The sequence below is a fragment of the Gallus gallus genome, chromosome 7, assembly GCF_016699485.2.
Source record: "Gallus gallus isolate bGalGal1 chromosome 7, bGalGal1.mat.broiler.GRCg7b, whole genome shotgun sequence".
NCBI lineage: Eukaryota > Metazoa > Chordata > Aves > Galliformes > Phasianidae > Gallus > Gallus gallus.
Window position 1 is genome coordinate 16579438 of NC_052538.1, and position 19551 is coordinate 16598988.

The 19551-nt window shown below is 41.0% G+C and overlaps 1 protein-coding gene and 1 long non-coding RNA gene across 4 annotated transcripts in view; one reads left to right on the forward strand and one right to left on the reverse strand.

Annotated features, from left to right (window-relative positions):
• Window positions 1-1450: 1450 nt before the first annotated feature.
• Window positions 1451-9632, reverse strand: LOC121111244. Of its 2 annotated transcripts, none has more exons than XR_005861757.2 (4): window positions 9337-9632; window positions 7869-8019; window positions 6594-6732; window positions 1451-1694 (listed from the first exon to the last, which is right to left on the reverse strand). It is a non-coding gene; the product is annotated as an uncharacterized LOC121111244 (long non-coding RNA). The 2 variants fall into 2 exon arrangements; XR_005861758.2 differs by having other exon boundaries at window positions 6517-6732.
• OLA1 (Obg like ATPase 1) overlaps window positions 8730-19551 on the forward strand; it is an 85535-nt gene continuing 74713 nt past the window's right edge. Inside the window, exons 1-4 of one of the 2 annotated variants that reach the window (XM_040703439.2) lie at window positions 8730-9144; window positions 9360-9540; window positions 9874-10017; window positions 14390-14517. In XM_040703439.2, coding sequence (XP_040559373.2) covers window positions 8745-9144; window positions 9360-9540; window positions 9874-10017; window positions 14390-14517 — 853 coding nt within the window. In that variant the 5' untranslated portion in view covers window positions 8730-8744. The remainder of the gene's footprint in view (window positions 9145-9359; window positions 9541-9873; window positions 10018-14389; window positions 14518-19551) is intronic. The other variant, NM_001031254.3, reaches the window with a different exon arrangement.

The following is a 19551-nucleotide window of genomic DNA, read 5'->3' on the forward strand; positions in this document are numbered from 1 at the left end:
CAGTAGTCAACATGCACAATATATCAGTTACCTGTTGTGAAGATGGTTATCTTAAGCTAAGATTTTCCTAGGAAGTCATCTGTGTTTCTGGTTTTATCCAGTGAAATAAGCAACAAATGTGTGAGCTTCCCTTTTTTTTTTCTAAACTACAGAGGGCATTGAGGCAAAATTATTAGACGTTTGTTTTCTTAACATTTTAACTGCATTTTTTAATATATACTGTGAGTCTTTTCTTCTCTGTTTTTCAAATACTAGTTTTGCCAGTGAGTGCCTGAAACAAAGAGGAGTTAGGGCTGATTCTTTGGAAGATGAGCTGAGAGGGACATATGAGCATTCTTAGCTGCATGTTTTGGGCAAAACTGCTATGGGGCCTGCTGGCATGCACTGCAGTTCTGCTTTGTAGCTGTGCAGTTTTTTGGCAATTTCTGGGCTTCTGGCTGGTCCTGGTTGGTGTCACCAAACCCACTTTGCTCTTCTTGCAAGCCACTCCAGATCTTGGTTAGTTTTTTGAGCTTTAGGTCTGTCATGCCAAGTGAAGCACCGATGGATATCGTTTAACAGATGATGTAAAAAAAATTGAATGCTAATGTCACTGACGCACTTGGTCAGCATTTTGTATGTAGCCTTTTTTGCCCTTTATAATCACTGCAGAGCTTTGTGGATGAGATTACCATGCTGCTTGTATCAAACAAGGTGAAATATACTTTTTCATATTTAGATCGCTGTTTTTACCCCCGTTTACATGTGGCATATTAAAGATTTCCATTGTTGAAGTCAACAAACACCATTTTTTTTAGGTTTCTAACTGTTTTCACAATTCTGGTTGCCATTAGATGTTTGATATTACTCAAATGAAACTAATTAGTACCAGAGTACAGAGTACAACACTTCATTTATCACTTGTATTTTTGCAGATCAACTTTTCAAGCCTTTATTATGATATTTGTTCATAATGATGGACTGCTTCAAATTAGAACCTTGACTTATTTCAACAAGGATTCTGAAATCTATTAATGCATGTAAAAGGGTCTAGAAAGAATACTGTTGTTTCTATGAAACAGTGATATTACTGTAAACATCGCTGAGTGATTGTTTTCACCATTTTATTCAAGACGTTCAGAGCTAATATTTGCTGCTCAACTCCAAGATATTTTGGAACCGCTATCCTAAGAATCAGCTAATGTTAGAAAGAAGGCAAATTATGAATGCAGTGTGGCATAGTCATCAATAGACTGCAAAATACACTTTAAAAATCGTGCTTTTACAAACATGGCACAGCCTCTGCTGTAGCACCATATGCTCTAAAAGCTGCAGATACATTTTAGAAAACACTGATGAAGCCATTACTGCTCCATCCATTTGTTCATAGTGTATATCATTATTCAAGAAATTTAAGAACTGTAATGATGGAAAATCACACAGAAAGAAAAGAAAAGGAACATGGACTTTGTCAGAAACAAGGGCTACATTTTTATTCAAGAGGCCCATAATGATGGAAAATCACAGTGAAAGGCAGAGACGAAACGGGGATCCCATAAAGGACTGACACGCCGCGGTGGCACAAGTAGTAGAACAGTCATAGCAAGTGGATAAAAATAAAGAAAACAAAATTAACTGGAGGAGAGCTGGACTCAGGGACGTAGTGCAAAACAGAAACAAATCACGGCGAACGCTAAAGATTAATTTCGAAGAATCTGCCAAGAAAGAATAGAGAGACAAGTTGCATCAATATTAATGAAGCTGAAATAGAACTCCAAACGACCACGAGTGCAAAATGGCACAGAAAGCATTTTCTTTTAAATAGGTTGGAGATTGGATCACAAGACCTTCATAAATATGAAGGGAATTCACAAAAGGCGTCATTACAAGAAACGCAATAAACAATCACAGTGTAAATCTTACAGATGAACTGTAGGGAGATTAATTACTGCTGCGCATATATATATATTTAATCCGTAGTTTATAGACAAGATGTTCAGAATAGTAACAGAAGAGGTTTTTTTGTTATCTAATTATCTATTTATGTCTTAAATGAATCTTGTGTATCTCCAGGTATCAATCTTTGTAAATTGTAACCACGTGTTAAGCATAGGCTCTCCTCTACCTAGGACCAGAGCAGGTGAGTACCTCTACTGACAAACACTGCTCTTCCTGAGGCACTCAGTGACTGAGGCTGACTTTCAGCATCACAGAAATACGATCAATTTAGCTGTTTAACTTAGATAAATCAACCTGCTAAAGGTTTTGCATCTGACACAGGAGTGACCGCACGCTTTCCCTTCCTCTCATAGTAGGTTATTGGTGTTACCTCGGTGCCTTCCTGAAGCCCCACAGCAGCTATTGCTTCCACTCTGAGGCTTGTACCACCCTGGCTGTAAATACACTGACCTTTGTTACCTTGTAGTAAAGACATGGTGATCTGAGTAAAGCAATAAATCTACTTCATAAGGCAGAGTTTCCCTTTAAACATGAAACGGGAGTATAAAATATTGATATAAATGTATATAAAGACATAGATCAGTTTGGCAAAAGAACAGCGCTTTGTGGAAGGCTATGTTCTTATTTGTTTTTTGGTCAGAAGTCTGTTAATATCTTTGAAATTGCTGTGAATTTGTGATTTGTGCTGCATGTGCCAATAGTGTATAGGTACACGTTGTTTCCTTCAGACCTTCGAGGTGAACTAAGTAGGTTGTCTGGAAGGGTTTTACTCTTGGTTTATGCAGTTCTTTGTCAAGTGTGGGGAATACCTGGGTACCTATGGTTAATTCATAATTTAGGGTTACAATTTGTACTCTTGTTCCTGTGTCCTGGATTAGAAAGTCACAGAAGTTATGAAGTAGCTGAGAGGTCCTCTTTTGAATGCGTAAATGCAGCTGTGCTGCGGGCTGCGGCTATTGTCCGAGCTTAAGGAATCTTCCAGTATTGTGTGAGTAGTGTCTCTTAACTTTCTGTGAGTAACTCTCTTTTTTTTAGGCTCTAGAAAAGTAGATGAATAGTATTAAAGCAGTAATCAGTTTTATCAGAACAGCTCAGGTTGTAAAAATAATAAGCATGCTAAATTAAAAATCCCTGCATGATGTCCTTCCAAGTTTTGTTTTCCTTTTGCAGTCATTTTGCGAATTAGAGGTAGTGTACAGAACTGTACAGTTTTCAGTTTACTTTGAGGCTTTTCAGGTGGCTCTACCAGTCTGTTATTTCATCAAAATAGACTATCAGGCTGAGAAATAACTTAATATGCATTATGCTAGGCCCAGAGTGAGATTTGTGGCTTTTTCTGTTAAGACATTTTTGAGCTCAATAATCCAGCTCTGTCAGTGCATTTTTGTACTGTGCTCAATATGTGAAATGCACTAGTTACTGCAGTCCTGCATAAATAAATCACATCACAAACATTTTTATGCCCTAGGACAGGAACAGAAAGTGTCTTTGCAAACTGGCGTAACTCCGCTCTCCTTGGATGGACTTAGCTGCCCGCAGTTAAGAGACCAGACTAAATGCCAAAGATGATATTGGCTTTGGTTACTATGCTGTAATGTCTGATACACACCTCACCCAAAAAGTCAAGGTAAGAGACAAATTGTAGAGAAAAAAGATAATGTTATCTACAGTTCCTTTCAGATACCATCCTAGACTGCCTGTAGATTTATAGGAAACAGATGCAGAACTAGCCTTTTTGCAGGCTTATTCCTACTCAGCACTCTTGCAGTGTTTTTTAATAGTTATACAAGAACAGCCTGAATTGAGAGACAGCAATCTTGTAGGTTACAGCATCTCTTTCCATGTCACCAATCCCCTTCAAAGTGTAATAAGTATGTCACGTTCCTTCCTTGTGCTCTGTAGCTCAACTACTGAGTACCATCCAGATCTCAGTGCTACCACCCCCAGCACTATATAACATGAGGTCTAAGCTTTTTTGTAGATCGCTACCATATCTTTCCTTCTAGCAGTCTTTGCATGTCTTAGGGTTTCATTTGTAGAAAGAAAAAGAAAGAGGATTGTGCTAGGATGGTCCTAGGATTCTTAAAGCCTGGGAAAAGTCTGAGAGAGCCTACTTCATGGTCAGTCCAAATTTAAAATACTTTTCTCTGTTTTTAGTAGTAGTAGTCACAGAAGCGTTTTTATTTTAGGCTGGTACTTGCTTTTGCGCTGTCATTTTTCTAGGCTCCTGGAAATTCCAAAGTAGACCTGTCATTTTTTTAAATAAAACTTCATTAATTCCCCAGTAATTTCTCCTACTACAGTACTTCTCTTTTCTTGGCTCTTTGTGACCAAATCTGTCTTTTGCCCTTCTCAGTATGGAAATCTCAGTATATCTCATTGCTGTTAGCAACATCATCCATGCTGAAGTTAGAAAATCTGGCTGAAATATCCAGCCTCATGATTTAGGACTAAAATATTAATGTGGTAGATCAGACTGTTATGCTCCTGAGCCATTGAAGTCTGGGACATTGCAGAAAGCGGTAAGAGGTATTTTCTGCCACCGCAGTGATCCTGACCAACTGTGGAGCAATGCTAACATCACTGACCATCTCTTACCTTCTACCACCCTTAAGCAAGAAGAGTGAGAACAATAAAAAAAAGAATAAAAACAAATATAAATTGCTAAGTATAGTATAAATTTATTAATATGAAAGATGGTGTAAGGCAGATTGTCTATGGAATTGGATGAATCTACAGTTTAAAAAAACAAAACCAAAACCTATCGAATCCTACCAAGCCTAGTGTTTTAAAATGTTGTATTAAAGTACTGTTCAGCTGGATGATGAGAGCCCTTAAATTGTGCAGAACTCAATGAACAGCTGTTAGTTTGACTGTGCCCTTGGGCAGCATTTCTTTTCAGGGCTGTCCTGTTGCCTCCCAGTGGCAAGGACCCAGGCAACCCTGGGTTGTTGATGTGCAAAAGCAACTTTGTTCTTCTAACCCCCTGGGTTGCGCTGAACATTGCCCAGTCACAGCGAGAATCAAGGGCTCTGTGTTTATTCCTTCAGTTCTCCAAAACCACTTATTTTTGCAGTTAACGGTGACTTTGCAGTAAATACATGTTCTGGGAAGCAGAAAGCAAAGAGTATGTTGGTGGCACAAACCACAAGGTGTTTGTTTTATTACTCTGCCTTAAATATTGTTTTTAATCGGGTAGAGTTGCTCTAGGGCTGTTCGACTTCTGCACGCACTCAGGCTGTACAGTAAGCTATATTTTGGCAGTACGTTTGTGTTGGAGAGTTAAGCTGACATAATTGCACGCTAGGTGTTTTTTCTGTTAAACTTGCAGAATACATTTCAAGTATCAGTTAGGATTGTTATGGTATAAGCTACGGCTGCCAGTCTGAAATGAGATTTTTCACCTTTATGATAGATTTGGGTAGAAACATTCAACCAAGTAAGGCAAAACATGACTTGATGCAACTCAAAAATAAAGGTACGTAAGGTGAAGTTTCACACTGCCAAGAGAAGGTTTCTAGCTGATGGAATCGAATGCTTTAAAATCCTTTACCTGCTTTAGTGAAGTGGCCGTGCCTAACAGTAAATTAGATGTAGAAGTTGAGATGAAAAGCAGGCATTGTTACATTTAATTGCATGATGAGGTATGAAGAGCGTAAGTTAACTACATTAAGTCTTGCACAATTCTTGGATGCGCAGCACTGACTTTTGTATGGTATTAAACATACTGGAGTAGGAGCAGTAGAAGTAGTCAAGATCTTAACAATGTTGTTTTCTTCTTCCAGACTTCAGCTGTTTTCTCAGTTAGCTAAAGTCAGAGTTATACATGCTGCAGGCTCTATTTGTGTGTGTGTATGTATAAAATTAATATATTATAATTATATTCCTTCACATAGCAAATTGCTGATACCTGTATTGTGCTTGTGAACTGGTGAGAAGAACAAATAAGTTAAACTTAACTGGCTACTAGGTAAATAGCAACTTTCTTGTCACACACAAATATTCATCTAAGTTAATTATTTTTATTTTAAGGAGACAGTAAAAATGTTTATTTTCTGAGAGAGATGCCTAAACTAAAAGGATGGACCGCAAAATTGACAGACAAAACATTAGGAGGGTGAGGAAATGTAATTAATGGCAGTGCTCCTCGAAAAGAGCTTTTCAGGATGTTTGTGGTCTTAGAACACAAGCTAGGCAAATTCATCACTTTTTTTTTGCTGTGAAATAGCTTTGCATGACCCGACTTTCAGGACGTAGAGTAGTATGGGAAGAGTGCACTGTCCAGATGTTTAGAAGGGTGGAAAAACAAGATGTATTTATTCCATGCTGGAAAGAAAAATGCTCGTTTTGCTTACTGAAGGGTTTTATTTGTAGATGTGAAGGCATGTTACCAGTAAGAACAGACTATTGATGGTTACCACTATACTAATAGGAAAGCTCTGAGTGGCTACAATAGTCTTCTCAATCACAGTGTAACAAAATCTTTTGTCACTCAGAAAGCAAATAAGTTCTAACTGTTATTTTTTTCATATGTAATTTTAAATTAGGTATGAAAACAGGAACAGTCTCCTTTCTTACCTTTTTTTCCCCCAATGTTCAAGATTATATTCTTCTTATTGTGACCTAGATGATATATAATCTGATGATACTCTCACCTTGACTCCTTCACTCTGGTGTTTTTCAAGTTCTGAGAATTTAATCTTGCGGACTTAAAATAGGACGTACTGTAAGAACAGTTTTTACTGTCTTCTCTCCTTCAATTTTCTTAGCAGGCAAACACTTGATGGTGTCCGTCTGTAATGGTTCAGAAGAACAGAGAGTCTGAGTTCAAGAAAATGTCTTTAATTTAAAAGCCTCGGTTTGACTTCAGTAACTTTCCACAATTAATTTTTTTATGGATTCTAAGCGATCCCTCTTTTTTTTCTCCCTTAAAATCTGCACTGCTTTCCTAGATGCATACTCTGAAGAGGATTACCTTGTTAGTTATTAAATTGCCCTGTGAATAGGTATAAATAAATCCTCACGTTCGCACTGGGCTCCTCTTGAGTGTGTGCCACCTTTTATTAATGTAAGCAAGCACAAACAAAATTGCATCAGTATGCCTGTTTCCCAGTGCTCCTTCCATCTGAAAGGAGTGTGGATGTGTGCTGCATATCCCTGGATGCTGGCTGTTCTAGCTTTCCATCGCCCGCTCCAGTGCAGGGTTGTTGGGTCAGGAAGAAGCCAACCAGGAAATGTGAACCCCCACCTCTACTTGCAATGAACAGGGTTAGTCTTTGCACCTCAATGTTTCCCTTTCATTTATGTTATTTCCAGAATGGTCTTGCTCACCGTTTGCTTACAAGCAGTAATCATCCCAGAAAGCTTTTGGAGATCACATTCAGTAAAGAAGTCTCTATGGGAGGACATGCTAAATAATAGCATGACATCTCTTGACAGGGCCAATTTAGGCTGAGAGAACTGTTGTTTTCTTGCTGATTTATTTTTGGCAAGCTGTTTTAACAGAGGTTAGATGAAGTTTGATGAGAAGTGAATTCTTCTTCAGTCAAAGTAGTTTTAAAAACCCAGTAAAGCAAACTACGCGTGCAGCTAAGGTAAATATTTGCGTTCTTCAAAGTGTCTGAGGATAACATGAACATAGATTTCTGACACAAGAAAATAATGATCTAGGCATATAATGCAGCCTGAGTCTAATCATTATGGAATCATTTTCAAATCTTCCTTTTTTTATGTTCAGAAAATGATGTAATCAAAGTAATTTGATTGGGGAATTAGTGGTCTTAATGAGTCTTGCAGGTAGTTAACTGCCTTCAGTGCATTTACAGATGAAAATTATATATTTGTTTCTTTTGGAAGAGAAAATGGAAAAATTCTTTGGAGCTACACTGGCAGTTATAAGAATAAAGTATCCAGGCAGTGTTGCTTCATACCCTGTAGGAATGCTGACTTTAGAAACCATCCACTTCTTCCTGGAGCTGAGCAGAGGGTCACATCCAGTCCCGCATCTGAAGGTTGAAGGGGCTCTGAGTTCCTGCGTTCCCCTTCATAGGAACTGTGGAGCTGATTCTCGTAGAGTCATTGCTGAAGCAGTGAAGATGCAGGTTATTATACTAATGATCACTCATTAAACACTAAACTCCTGTTTACAGGTTAAATGGGACCCCCGCGTGGAGGTAATTTTTGTAGCACAACTGTAACATCTTGCACATCCCTTTCTCTTCCTTCTGCCTTGCCCAGCCCATTTTGGCAGCCTGTGCTGCACAGACTCATGCAGGGCTGGGTGCTCCATTGCGGGAAGGTGGGGCTGTGGCCTGCACACCTGCAGCTGCTGGTTCTGCTCCCACCTCCTGCTGAGCTACTGACTCCTCAGGCTTGGGCTTTGAAACCAAGGTTGTTTTTTGGTTTTTACTTGTTAATGAGCTCATTTCTTTGACTCTTTGCTGATGGTTTTTTTTTTTTTGGAAGAGGGATGATGGTTTCCTTGTCCCATGAGGGGAGCCCCAGGTGGTTGGTGCTACGTTGTTGGGAGCCCAGGACCAGTCCTAAATGGGATTTTGGAGTGTTCTGTGGCACACAGCTGTCTGTAGATGGGTAAGGCTCATCAACATCATCTTTTTTTTTTTTTTTTCCATGGGTGTATGTACTTTTGCTGGTTTGATTTATAGTAAATCAGTTGCTGCTATATATGCATTTATTATTAAACAAATGCAGTTAGATTGTAACAGGTTCAGATAGTACTATGCACTTTGGTAATGCTGAGCTTCTACACCATCAGCATTAGGCATTGCACTGGACTAAGGGTGTCTATGCCTGTGCATGGCTTCGGAAAAGTTATTGCATGTGGCGTGGAATTTGTCAAGCCCCAAAGCTGCAGGAACGTCCTTTCATTGCGGCGCACCATTAGGCGGAGAGCCACAGGCGTCCCCCGAGCAGCATTGCAGGCGGCAGTGGGGGCTGCGGGGCGCGGAGCTGGGCGTGGGAGCTCAGTGAGCTGGGAGCAGCCCGGCCTGTCAGCGCAGGGAAGCCGCCCCGCCCCGCCCGCCTCCCGCCGCCGACCTTTCCCCTCGCGCGGGCCCGGCCAATGGGCGAAGCGGCCCCGCCTGTTCCGCCGCCGGCTGCTGCTGGGCCGGCGTGTCCGCCTCCGCGTGCCAGGGCTGCCGCTCCGCTCCGGTGGGCCCCAGCCGCCGCCCCGTCCCGTCCCGCGAGGTGAGCCCGCCCGCCTGCCGTCCGCGGGACTCGGCGGGGCGGGTCCCCCTCCGCTTTCCCTTCCTATTCCCTCTCCTCGTGGCGCGGCGGGCCCCGCGGCAGCAAGCGGTAGCAGGCCGCACGGCGCTCCGCTCGGCCGGGGGCTGCCGGGCAGCTCGGGGGGAGTCGGCGGGGGTGGTGCGGGTCCCTCACCGAGCGCTGCTCTGCGTCCCCAGATGGCCCCGAAGAAGGCAGGCGACGGGGTGAAGGCGCACCCGATTATCGGCAGGTTCGGGACGTCCCTGAAGATCGGGATCGTCGGGCTGCCCAACGTGGGGTAGGTGCCCGCCTGCCGCTTCCTGCCGGCCGCGCCGTGCGCGTGTCCTCGCCGGGCCGTTTGCTTGTGAGGAGGAGGGGGTGAGCGGCACTGTCCTTCTTGCAACTTCTGGTTCCAAGGGCTGGTGAAGGCTAAACTCGCGGAGTGGCGGTGTGGGAGAGGCGGCGGAAGATGGGCCGCGGTGCGCGGCGCTGCGGTGCGGGGCTTCGCTGCCGGTCAGCCGGCCGTGGGCAGCCCCTCCGGTGTGTGCGTCGGGAGATGTGCGCGTCTTCTGCTGGAGACGGAGCAACGGGCCCTGCTGTTGAAGTAGAGGGGCAGTTCAGTACTGCGTGTGGTGTGGGGAAAGATGTTTCTACCCGACCTTTGTAAGTTCTACCAATCTGGATGTATTTAACACAATTTGTTTCTTACAGGAAATCCACGTTTTTCAATGTGTTAACAAAGAGTCAAGCAGCAGCAGAGAACTTTCCTTTCTGTACTATTGACCCAAACGAGAGTCGAGTTCCTGTGCCGGATGACAGGTTTGACTTCCTGTGCCAGTACCACAAGCCTCCAAGGTAACTCGAGTTCTTAGTTTGTTCTTGCTTGCTTAAGCAGTGGAAGTGGTGTTACTGGATACAAACTTTTCATAGGTGCTTACTGCAGATGCAATGTTTTCGTTTTTACTGGCCTTTCCTTGAGTGTGTGTGGAAAATGGATTCTTGTTTGGAAATGAAAATATAAGGTGCTCTCAGACCTCAGGAACTAAAATAAAAGCTCGATACTTACTAATTTCAGCTTGCACAAACATGCAGATGTATACAAATGAATGTACATAAATCATAGTGACAGCGTGCATGTCTGCTGTGGTTCAATAGTTGGGCATCAGTTTTTGAGTCAGGTCTCACAGATATCTGAAAATGACTGATCAATCACTGACCAGGAGTACATTTGTTAGCTTAATTTTCAGGTTCAAGTAAATTACTTCTGTCTGTAATTCCCGTGTACTATATTAATATTGAAAAAATACACTTACATGGAGCTATTCACTTGAGTTGTAAGTTGCTTTTCAGTTCCAAATGAGTATTACGCTTGCTTGTTAATATACAGACCAAAAACGAGACAAAACTGTTGGGCTGTTGGTTGTGAAGAAGTTTTCAGGGTTTTTTTTAAAGACTAAGTTATGAACTGTGGTATTATTACTGCTTGGCCACATGAACACTGTTCTTTAGCTGTCATCAGCTACTTAGATCAGTAGTTAAAGTGACAAAGAGATAAGTAGCTCTTCCTGCTCACCTTCTATTGCCGTTCCAAGGGAATACGTGGCCTCTCTCTGGGGGTAAAAGAAAATAAAAACAGCACCACAGCACATCCTTTAATATTACTGAATATTGTCATTGGATAGTCAGTTGGATACAAGTAGCAAATCCACTTTCACTTGAATGGTATTTAGACTATTTAAATTAAGAGAGTATTTGTTACTTAAAATAAATGAGTGTGGGGATTAGTGGGTAGCTCCTCTGGGTTCAGTTACTCACAGAAGCAGTAATGGTGAGTACAGCCTCCAGTAGCCAGGAGGGACTGCAATGCTCTGCTGTGTTTGGAAACAAGCCAGAATTGGCTTTCTAAGAGGTTGTTGTGTTGTAGCTTTTTTGTGTTGCTACTTCTACTTATCTGACTTGTCAAGTCTTATGAGGGTGACTCCTGCTTAAAGTGTAGGAATGCTCAGGAAGGAAGAAGAGTTTCTCTTTCTCAAACAGATCTGACGTAAAGTTTTTAAAGGCAGAAGAGCCTGTACTGGAACCAGGGGATGAGTAACATTTGTTTTTAACAAAGAGAAAAGAGATGGGCATTTTACCCTGATGCTGTTCTGATGCTGTGTCAGACTGTGTAACAGGTAGAGCTTGAAATAGCAGAGAAATTTTTTGAACTATTTGAGGAATGAACACAAAGCAAGAGCTAAGAGAATTTTCAAGCTGGTGTGTTGGAAACCTGCTGCATTATGAGCTTAGTTGGATCTTTTGTGTGGCTTTTGGGGGTCTCCTGGTGGGTGTGAGGTTTCATTATGCTGTACTACATGCTACAGGGAAATCATTGGGGTGTTGTTGGAGAAGAAAGACAGGAAATACAGAATAGAATTGAAAATAGAGCATTTTGGCTGTGATGGCTCAGTGTCAAGTCAAAGCCTTAGGTGCATGATGCCTGCAAAGTTTCACAACTACGTAACTAGTTATACTGAATGATTGCTTGTGGAAGCTTAGGAAATAAATTTGTCTTCCCTCCTCTCAAATTTTGGCACAAATGTTTGTACAACAAATTGCAGACTGTGTGTGTGTCTAAAAAAGCAAGAGAAGAAAGTGGTGTTTGTTACCTGGGATCTCTATATACCTTGGCTTAGAAAATGAAGCACACTTAGGATGCAGTAAACTGTCCTGAAGAAGCAGATATTGCCTTTTACAGTAACTCAGTTTTGAGTACAACTTGAAACAAATAGGAAAGAAAGAGGACTCTTACTTTGTTTAATGCATAAGCTTTTGGATGCATCACTCTGTTCTTGATGAAATAAGCTGACCACTGGATTATGGAACTGCACCTTTTTTTGCCCCCAGTGATCCTTGCAGTCTTTGCTGTAGTGCACCCTGTGCAGTGAGGGTGGTGTGCTGGCACTGGCACTGTTGCTGGATTTCTGAGTGAGGTAAAAAAATAAATAAAAATCCTTGCTCCAAGATTATGCATGCGCTTAAAATATAGGGGCACTTCTGGATGCCGTGGTGTTTCATGTTACAGACTACAGTGACATGCTTCGTGGTAGATCGGTGTTGCGCTGATGTGTGCAAACGATTGGTTGGTGCCACCTGTTCCTGGTGATCATGTGAAGCTCAGCGACATTCATCTAATGCTGGCTAACAAATCTTAAGAAATGGAAGTGAATCTGTTTAGAGAAGGGTGAAAGAAAATCCAATAGTTTTTCTTCTTTAGGAAGTACTAAAGCACTTGATATGTGTGGTACTTTCTCCCCAGTTTTTGTAGTGTTTTCTGTTTGCTTAATTACACAATGTTCACTGTCTTTAGAGCATAGGCAAGTGTGAATAGTTCCTGCCTTTTTCTCCTTCTGTGCATATCTGATGAAATACAGATTCAGGTTTAGTGAGTGGGCTGCTGGGAGCAGCGGTGGTTTGCTTTGCTTCAGATGTTAGTTTTGAGGTGGAGAAACCATCCTGGGCACCTGGATATTCTATCTTCAAAGGTCTCTCTTCTATTAGTTGTGAAATAAATACGGTGGTGTTTGGCATCCATTGTCTGACAAATGGAGTTGATTCTGGTGATAGCAGTCTATCTGCATATGAAGAAGGCTGTTTTGCTTTAATGTACCAACTCTGTAGTGGAAGCAAGTTCTGATGGCTGGCCGGGAAGCTAATCATACAGAATGTATAGAGGAAAGAAAACATTCCTAACATCTTTTGTTTTTTTTCTTAAAATAGTTTAAAATTACAATGGAGAAGTGCTCTAAAAAGTGGTGTTTCTGTACCTTGCTGTTAACTTAGTTAGAATTACTATGTTAATGCATTTATGGGGTTATTGGCTTCTGTCTTCAGAATGTGTGTTACTTTGGTAGTGCCTTAATGGTCACTGGTTGCTGTTTCCATTTGAGCTTATGTACTGGTAATTAAAAGAAAATATTGATGGAATTTGTTGAGAAAACTGTAGTGGGACAAAAGAATGGAGCTTGCAAAGATTTACTTCAAAAGGTATTTATATCCTTTCTCATAAGCTATGCTGTGAATATATCCTTCTATATTTTCTAACCTCAGCATCTTAAGTATTGTGCTGTGTTCTGGCTCGTTTCTAATCACATCACGAAGTTATGAATGGTGTAAAACATATCATTAAGTTCCTGCCTAAACTGGCAGGGCTGGTGATGCTTTGAACTTCACCTCGGTGAAGATGATGATTTTATCCAGATCCTGTACTATGAGGTCAGCTTATTACCTGAAGAAAGCATTTTTCTTGTGAAGTGTTAGAGGAATGTTGAAGACAAAAATGAGTGATTTCATTGCTTGAGTCACACCTTCTCATCAGCATTACGAAAGCTATGAATTTGGGCACCTTCTGTTACATCTACAGTTGATAGGATGGTGAGCTATTGTGTTTATCTTAGCGTAGTACTTATGAAACATAAGGGTGTTGATTTAAGTTGTTTGATGGAAATTAAGTACTGTTCCTTCTGTTTACATGTGTTTTGAAGCCACTGGGTTGGAGGCCCTGATGCCTAAAGCTTGCTTTTTGTAGTCTTTTGAACGAGGAATTTGCACCATTTCAGCAGGATTTTCTCTGCCACTGTAGATGGTGGTATGGTCATTCGTGTAGATCAGGTGAAGGTGCTCTTAATGTTTTATCACAGTTCTGGTTGTTGTTTTCCTCAGATGGATTTTGAGAAGTAGTTCATGTTTGAATGTAGTTGTTGTTAAGATCACCGCTCTGTATCTATTAATGTCATCTTCAACTAGACTTGTTTGCTGCTTTCTTTCCAGTTGTTTAAATAACCCTGACCACCACCACTACTACTAGCTAATACTACCTGTTTTAATCAATGCTGCTTACGATATGCCCTTCTGACAAAGTTGCCTCACTTAGTGGACCAACAGCAGAGGGGAAAGAAAGCACTGATGAGCGCTTAGGTGTTTTATCCCTTTGGTGCTAGGAAAACTGCTCAGTGATAAGCATTTTATTTCAGCATTCTGAGGTTGTTTGAAAGAACAAGTTTTACTTGAAGGAGGAGTAGGAAGTCTTGGTGTGTTTTTTTTATAATGCGGATATAAAGATATAATATTATGTGCTACTTCTTTTGGAGTAAGAAACTATTTTATGCTCATATTCTGGATTTATTTATGTGATGAGTATTTTGACCAACATGCTTCAATAATGGAACTTTCAACTTTTATCTTCCAGCAAAATTCCAGCCTTTCTGAATGTAGTGGATATTGCTGGCCTTGTGAAAGGAGCCCATACTGGCCAAGGCTTAGGAAATTCCTTTTTGTCTCATATTAACGCCTGTGATGGGATCTTTCATCTGATGCGTACGTAAACTCCTTTTTTTTTTTTTGAAGTTGACTCTATAGCTTAAGGACAGCATTGCTGTACTGTAACTAATAGCTGTTGAACAAATAGCCGTTAAAATAACTGCTTTTACTTGTCAACTCAAAGCTGTCAAGTTTGGGGGCTCTCTCCCCTCTCCCTCACCCCTCTCACTCCCTCCCCAAAGAAGTCCAAAAACATTACAACAAACCGAAAATAACTCAAGAACCCCATCCTCTGCTGAATAGTGAGTTTCTCTCTCTTTACGGTCATTGTGCTGGAGATTTAAAAGTGAACTGAATTTTTAGAAGCATTAATAAAGGCTGCTCTGTAAGTAATGCCTCCGGTTTTATTACATTGACCCATGACATCAGAAGCAGATGTGGGTGGTGTGACAGCAGAGGTCAAACCTTCCCACCAGTATTCCAATACATGCTGTTGCTGTGTGGCAGATGGCAGCAGAGGGGAGGTCTGACAGAACGGCCTCTGACATGGAAGTGCAGATGAAGCTAAGGTGTGTCACTGAACTTCTCCATGTGGAATAGTTGACACCAGTTGACGTTCATGGATGTTTGCTGAGTGTGTATAGAGACCGAACAGTGGATATAGTACAGTGAGGTGGTGGATGGTGTTTTGGCAATGATACCATGCCATAGCACCTGTGAAACAATGGTCACTGTCACTGCTACAGATTTTTGAGTGCAGTGTACGCTCTTGTTCATCACTGGCAAAAATGCATAACCAATAACAGCAACTATGTTGAAAAGCAGGATTTTGTTGCTGAGGATTTGCTCTATCAAATAATGTTTTTTTTGTGTTATAGTTTCTGTGGAAATAGATAGGAGGCATTACTTTTGGAGCAACATACGTAGAAATGGTAGGAAAAGAAAATACTGAGTAGCAAATTCTAGAATTGTGTTCTTAAGGGCAAGCCTCACATCTATCCTCGTGCTGACTTCTCTGTGACTTACCCCGAAACCCTGTGACTTCTGAGTACTTTTCATTTAGACCAACACAAAACCTAAAGGCGTGGAATATTATAGCAGTGATTTAGATGGTTAGAACCATTGCTCACTCCCTTGAACGTATACTTTGAGTAGAATAGAAAATCATGGGACGCTGCAGGTAAGCACTTAATGTTATTTAAAATGTTGTGAGAAGGTGAGGACAGATCTTCATTTGGATAGAGTGAAGTAAGTCCTTTGATCTTCTGCATTGCTTTAGGGAGTAGTTCCACATGTGAAGGCCGTACTAATGCATTCATACATTGTAAATGTTCATGTTCTAATATCTGAGAACCGTTGCTACAGCATCCTTAGGAAGAAGGGGAAATCAGTCTCTCTCAATTGCCATACTGGGTTTTTAATGACTGTTTTGTCTGATGTAAGTTGAGACCAAGAGATAAACTGTTCAGATTTGCTCTGTTTTGTATTTATGTCATATGTGATGCTTGTGAAGGAACAGGTTGATATAATATCCAGTGCAGAAAATGCTTTTAAATGTATATCATGAATAATCCTAGGTGTCTGTCTCAGGCAGCTATTAAAAAGGTTAATACCGTTTGTTGTCATTTTTGGGGTTTGAAAAAGCCATGAGACTTATTATGGGGTTTCAGACTGTTCAGGTATTTACTTCGTGTTCTCTGAATTTAGGTCTGTCTCTTAATTTAGTCTTTCAGGTACTTGTCATATCCAGGGCTTTCATGGATTCTGAAATGTAGTGGTTGTGAAATGATTGTTATTCTTTTTTTTTTAGTCTTCGGGATCAAAAAAGATGCTGGAATCGGTTGTTAAATGCTGCTTTTTCCTTTCTCTTCAATGGCACTTTTTCCCTTTTTCTTCTTCCGGAAAATTGCATTATTTCTGCCTTTTCCCACAGAACTGTAAAAGTTAAGGTATGATGCTGAAAGCGATGAGTAGCCTCTCTAGCAAATTAAAAACAAGTATCTACAGTATATACAACACGAACTCATATTAAAATCTGTAACTCAGTCAAGTTTTGTACATACCATGTCAAAGTATAAGAATATATAAACATTTTCTGTATGTTGAAACATTTTTAAACTCACCCACCTTTCAAAATTATTTCTGATCTAAAAATTCTTTCTTACACATCTGGTTCATGCACTATTTCTGTCAGATTTTAGAAACCACACCAACTGTTTATGTGAATCCTTAAACTTTACAGGTCCTGAGAGGATGAAGCTTCTTTGTTGCCTCTTATCAGAGCTCAGTCCAAATTCTTAATGGGCTATCTGCCATAAGGAACCAGTGCCCTGGGAGTGGCCACCCGTTCTGAGCCCAGCTCGTAGGCACTGGGTTTCTGTAGCAGTGCAGAGGATGACTTGACAGCAATCCAAACAGATTGCTTCTGTTACAGGGAGAAGGCTGTGGACTGGTAGGTGAGGCTTTGTGTGCCGGCAAGGTGGGAAGTAGGTGTTACTGAAGATTGAGAAATGATGGTAACAGAAATGCTCCTGGGGAGAGATGCACTAAGAAGTGATCTGGGGAAATAAGCAGGACTGACTAAAAAGTTGTTGGGCTATTGCATGGTGTTGTCAGGTAAAAATCAGAACAAACCAGGCATCAACGGGGAGATTACCTAGAAATGGGAAGAGATTTTTAGGTCGTTGCTTTTCAAAGCGTGAAAAATTTAGAGTTTGTTTTCACTTGTGCTTTGAGTTGATCTGGAATGAATTTTCACCTCGGAGCACTGAAACTGTTGCTCCCAATCCTTATCCTGTTGTGTCATATGTCAGCACTGCATGCGTTAATGGCTAGCATGTGCAGCAGAGCCTGTCAGAGAATTGGTCTGGTCTTCTCTTTGCGTGGCAGGCAGAGGGTCAGAAGTGGGTCATTGTGGGGTCTTCAGTATATTCAGGCATGCAGATCTTGAAGAGAGGCTTGTTAGGCAAACTGGGCGCATCATCCTGAAACCGGTAAGTGTAGTAGCCCACATGGGTTTGGGTTTTAGGGAACTTACTGGCCGTTATCAGTGTAATCATCTAATTCCTCCAAAAAAGTAACTAGGTAGGTGTGACTTTGCTGCAGGTCTGAAATATGTCCTTACCCAGCCATGCAGTTGGGGAAGACAGAGAGAGGAGAGGCAGTTTTGCTTTTCCCACATAGCATAGGTTTACTCTAGACAAATAGACTTTGAAAGCTTTTGAGTTGTATTGCTAAGGTTCCTGTATGATTGCCATATTTCTTTGATTAAGCATGTCTTATTTCACAGGTATTCTGAGATAGACTTTCTGTCTGTGCTTGAATTAGTATCAAACATAGTTTTCATTGCGTGGAAATATATGTTGATCCTGAAAAGAAAAGCCAGGTAGTTATAAATAGCTTTTTATGCAGATCTCACTAGACTCATTTTATCTTTGTATTCATGAACGCCGTTCACGAGGATTGTCCTTTACACTGGATTTCTGTATCTTTTAATTTAGCTGCATAATAGGTAATGTAGTGAGACAAACTTCAGGCATCTCACTCAAGTCCTAGGGTAATGGTTTGGGTCCTGTTTTTTCTTTATTCCCTGGGAATGTATTGAATTTTACCTTCCTTAAGACAGGAGTTCTGTCCGTAGCTGTTAGCTCCCATAACAGGATACCCTGGTGTTTGCCATGAGCTACCAGAAGGCTTTCAAGGAAGGTTGCTGCGCATCACTTTGTCCACCGCAAGGCACTTGGGTTTGATAGCTGCGGCTGTAATGCCCTCAGCAATTACTGTAATTACCTTTCTGTTCAAACTGTGGAAGTTGTGTGGTGTTTGCCCGCGTTGTTTCTTGCATAGTGTAAAGCTGAGGTGAGCACAGATTTCTCTAATTCTTAAGTTTTCTCACTTCATTTCAGTGCAGGCAGCTACCCTCTGGGCCTTGAAATGATGCTGGGTTTTCAGCCTTCAAATTTCCATGTCCTTAATACACTTACTTTCACTGAGACATTGTGTATGTCTACATCAAGGAAAACAATGTTTTCATGCTTTAACCACACTTTATCTACAATGAAGCAGCAACAAACACCTGTTAGAGTAATAGGATAAGTAAAAGAAGACAACCTGTTGGAGTACAGCTGTATTTTTGTGTGATTAGGATCAGTACGAAGGGGATTCTCTTAGCTCAGCAAATGAGGCATCAAGAGGAGAGCTGTATATTTCTAGTTGGATATTTCCTATAGCTTTCTTTCCTATTAAAGTGCATAAACTGAAATTGAATTACTTTGAGGTGAACAACTTGATTTCAATACTTTTATTCTAATTTCAGAGGTTATCTCTGGGGGAAAAGGAGTATTTTTTATTTCTGGCCAAATCTAAGTGTGGTAACCTTTGTCCAAACAGGTATACTTGCTTTACTCACTTATTGGCTGAATGAGTGGGGAATTTAATTTTAATTTCTCTTTTTCCTGTCCTGGATAATAGCATTTACAACATTATTGCCCAAATAACCTGGTGTATGCTCTAGGCTGGTTAAGGCCTGTTCCATTTGTTGAGTTTCATTGTCTAGTTCGAAGTGGTTCTGTTGGTTCTGCTGCCCAAGTTTAAGGTGGGTTGATAGTTTTAACTGCAGCGGGAATGTTTTCATGGTGGCATGCATGAGGCAGGCAGGGGAGGGCTGCCATAGTGTTTCTTCCCCGGTTATATGGCCCTAACTGCTTTAAGCTTTTATGGCAGATCTGTTATGGGCACTTGTTGAAAAGAAAATGACTTCCTATGGATGGTGGATTCAAAATGGCAACTGTGCTAGAAGTGCAAATTTAAGACTTGCCCTGAGCTAATACTTCAAGGAGGAAATAGCAGGTGTCAGTTGTGTCCTTGCCACCGCGCTCAGTCAAGTATTGAGTATTCTGGATGTTAAGCAGCCCTGTACAGCTCTTAATGCTGTTGAGGTTCGTCTCCTATTGATATGTAGAAGATTGCTTATCATTAGTTCTTTCTCACATAAAAATAAACTGTGATTTGGGAGAGGAGGATACTTTTTTCCGAGAATTATTACTTTGAATTTATTCCAGACCTTTTTTTGTATGGATGATGTGAACAGGA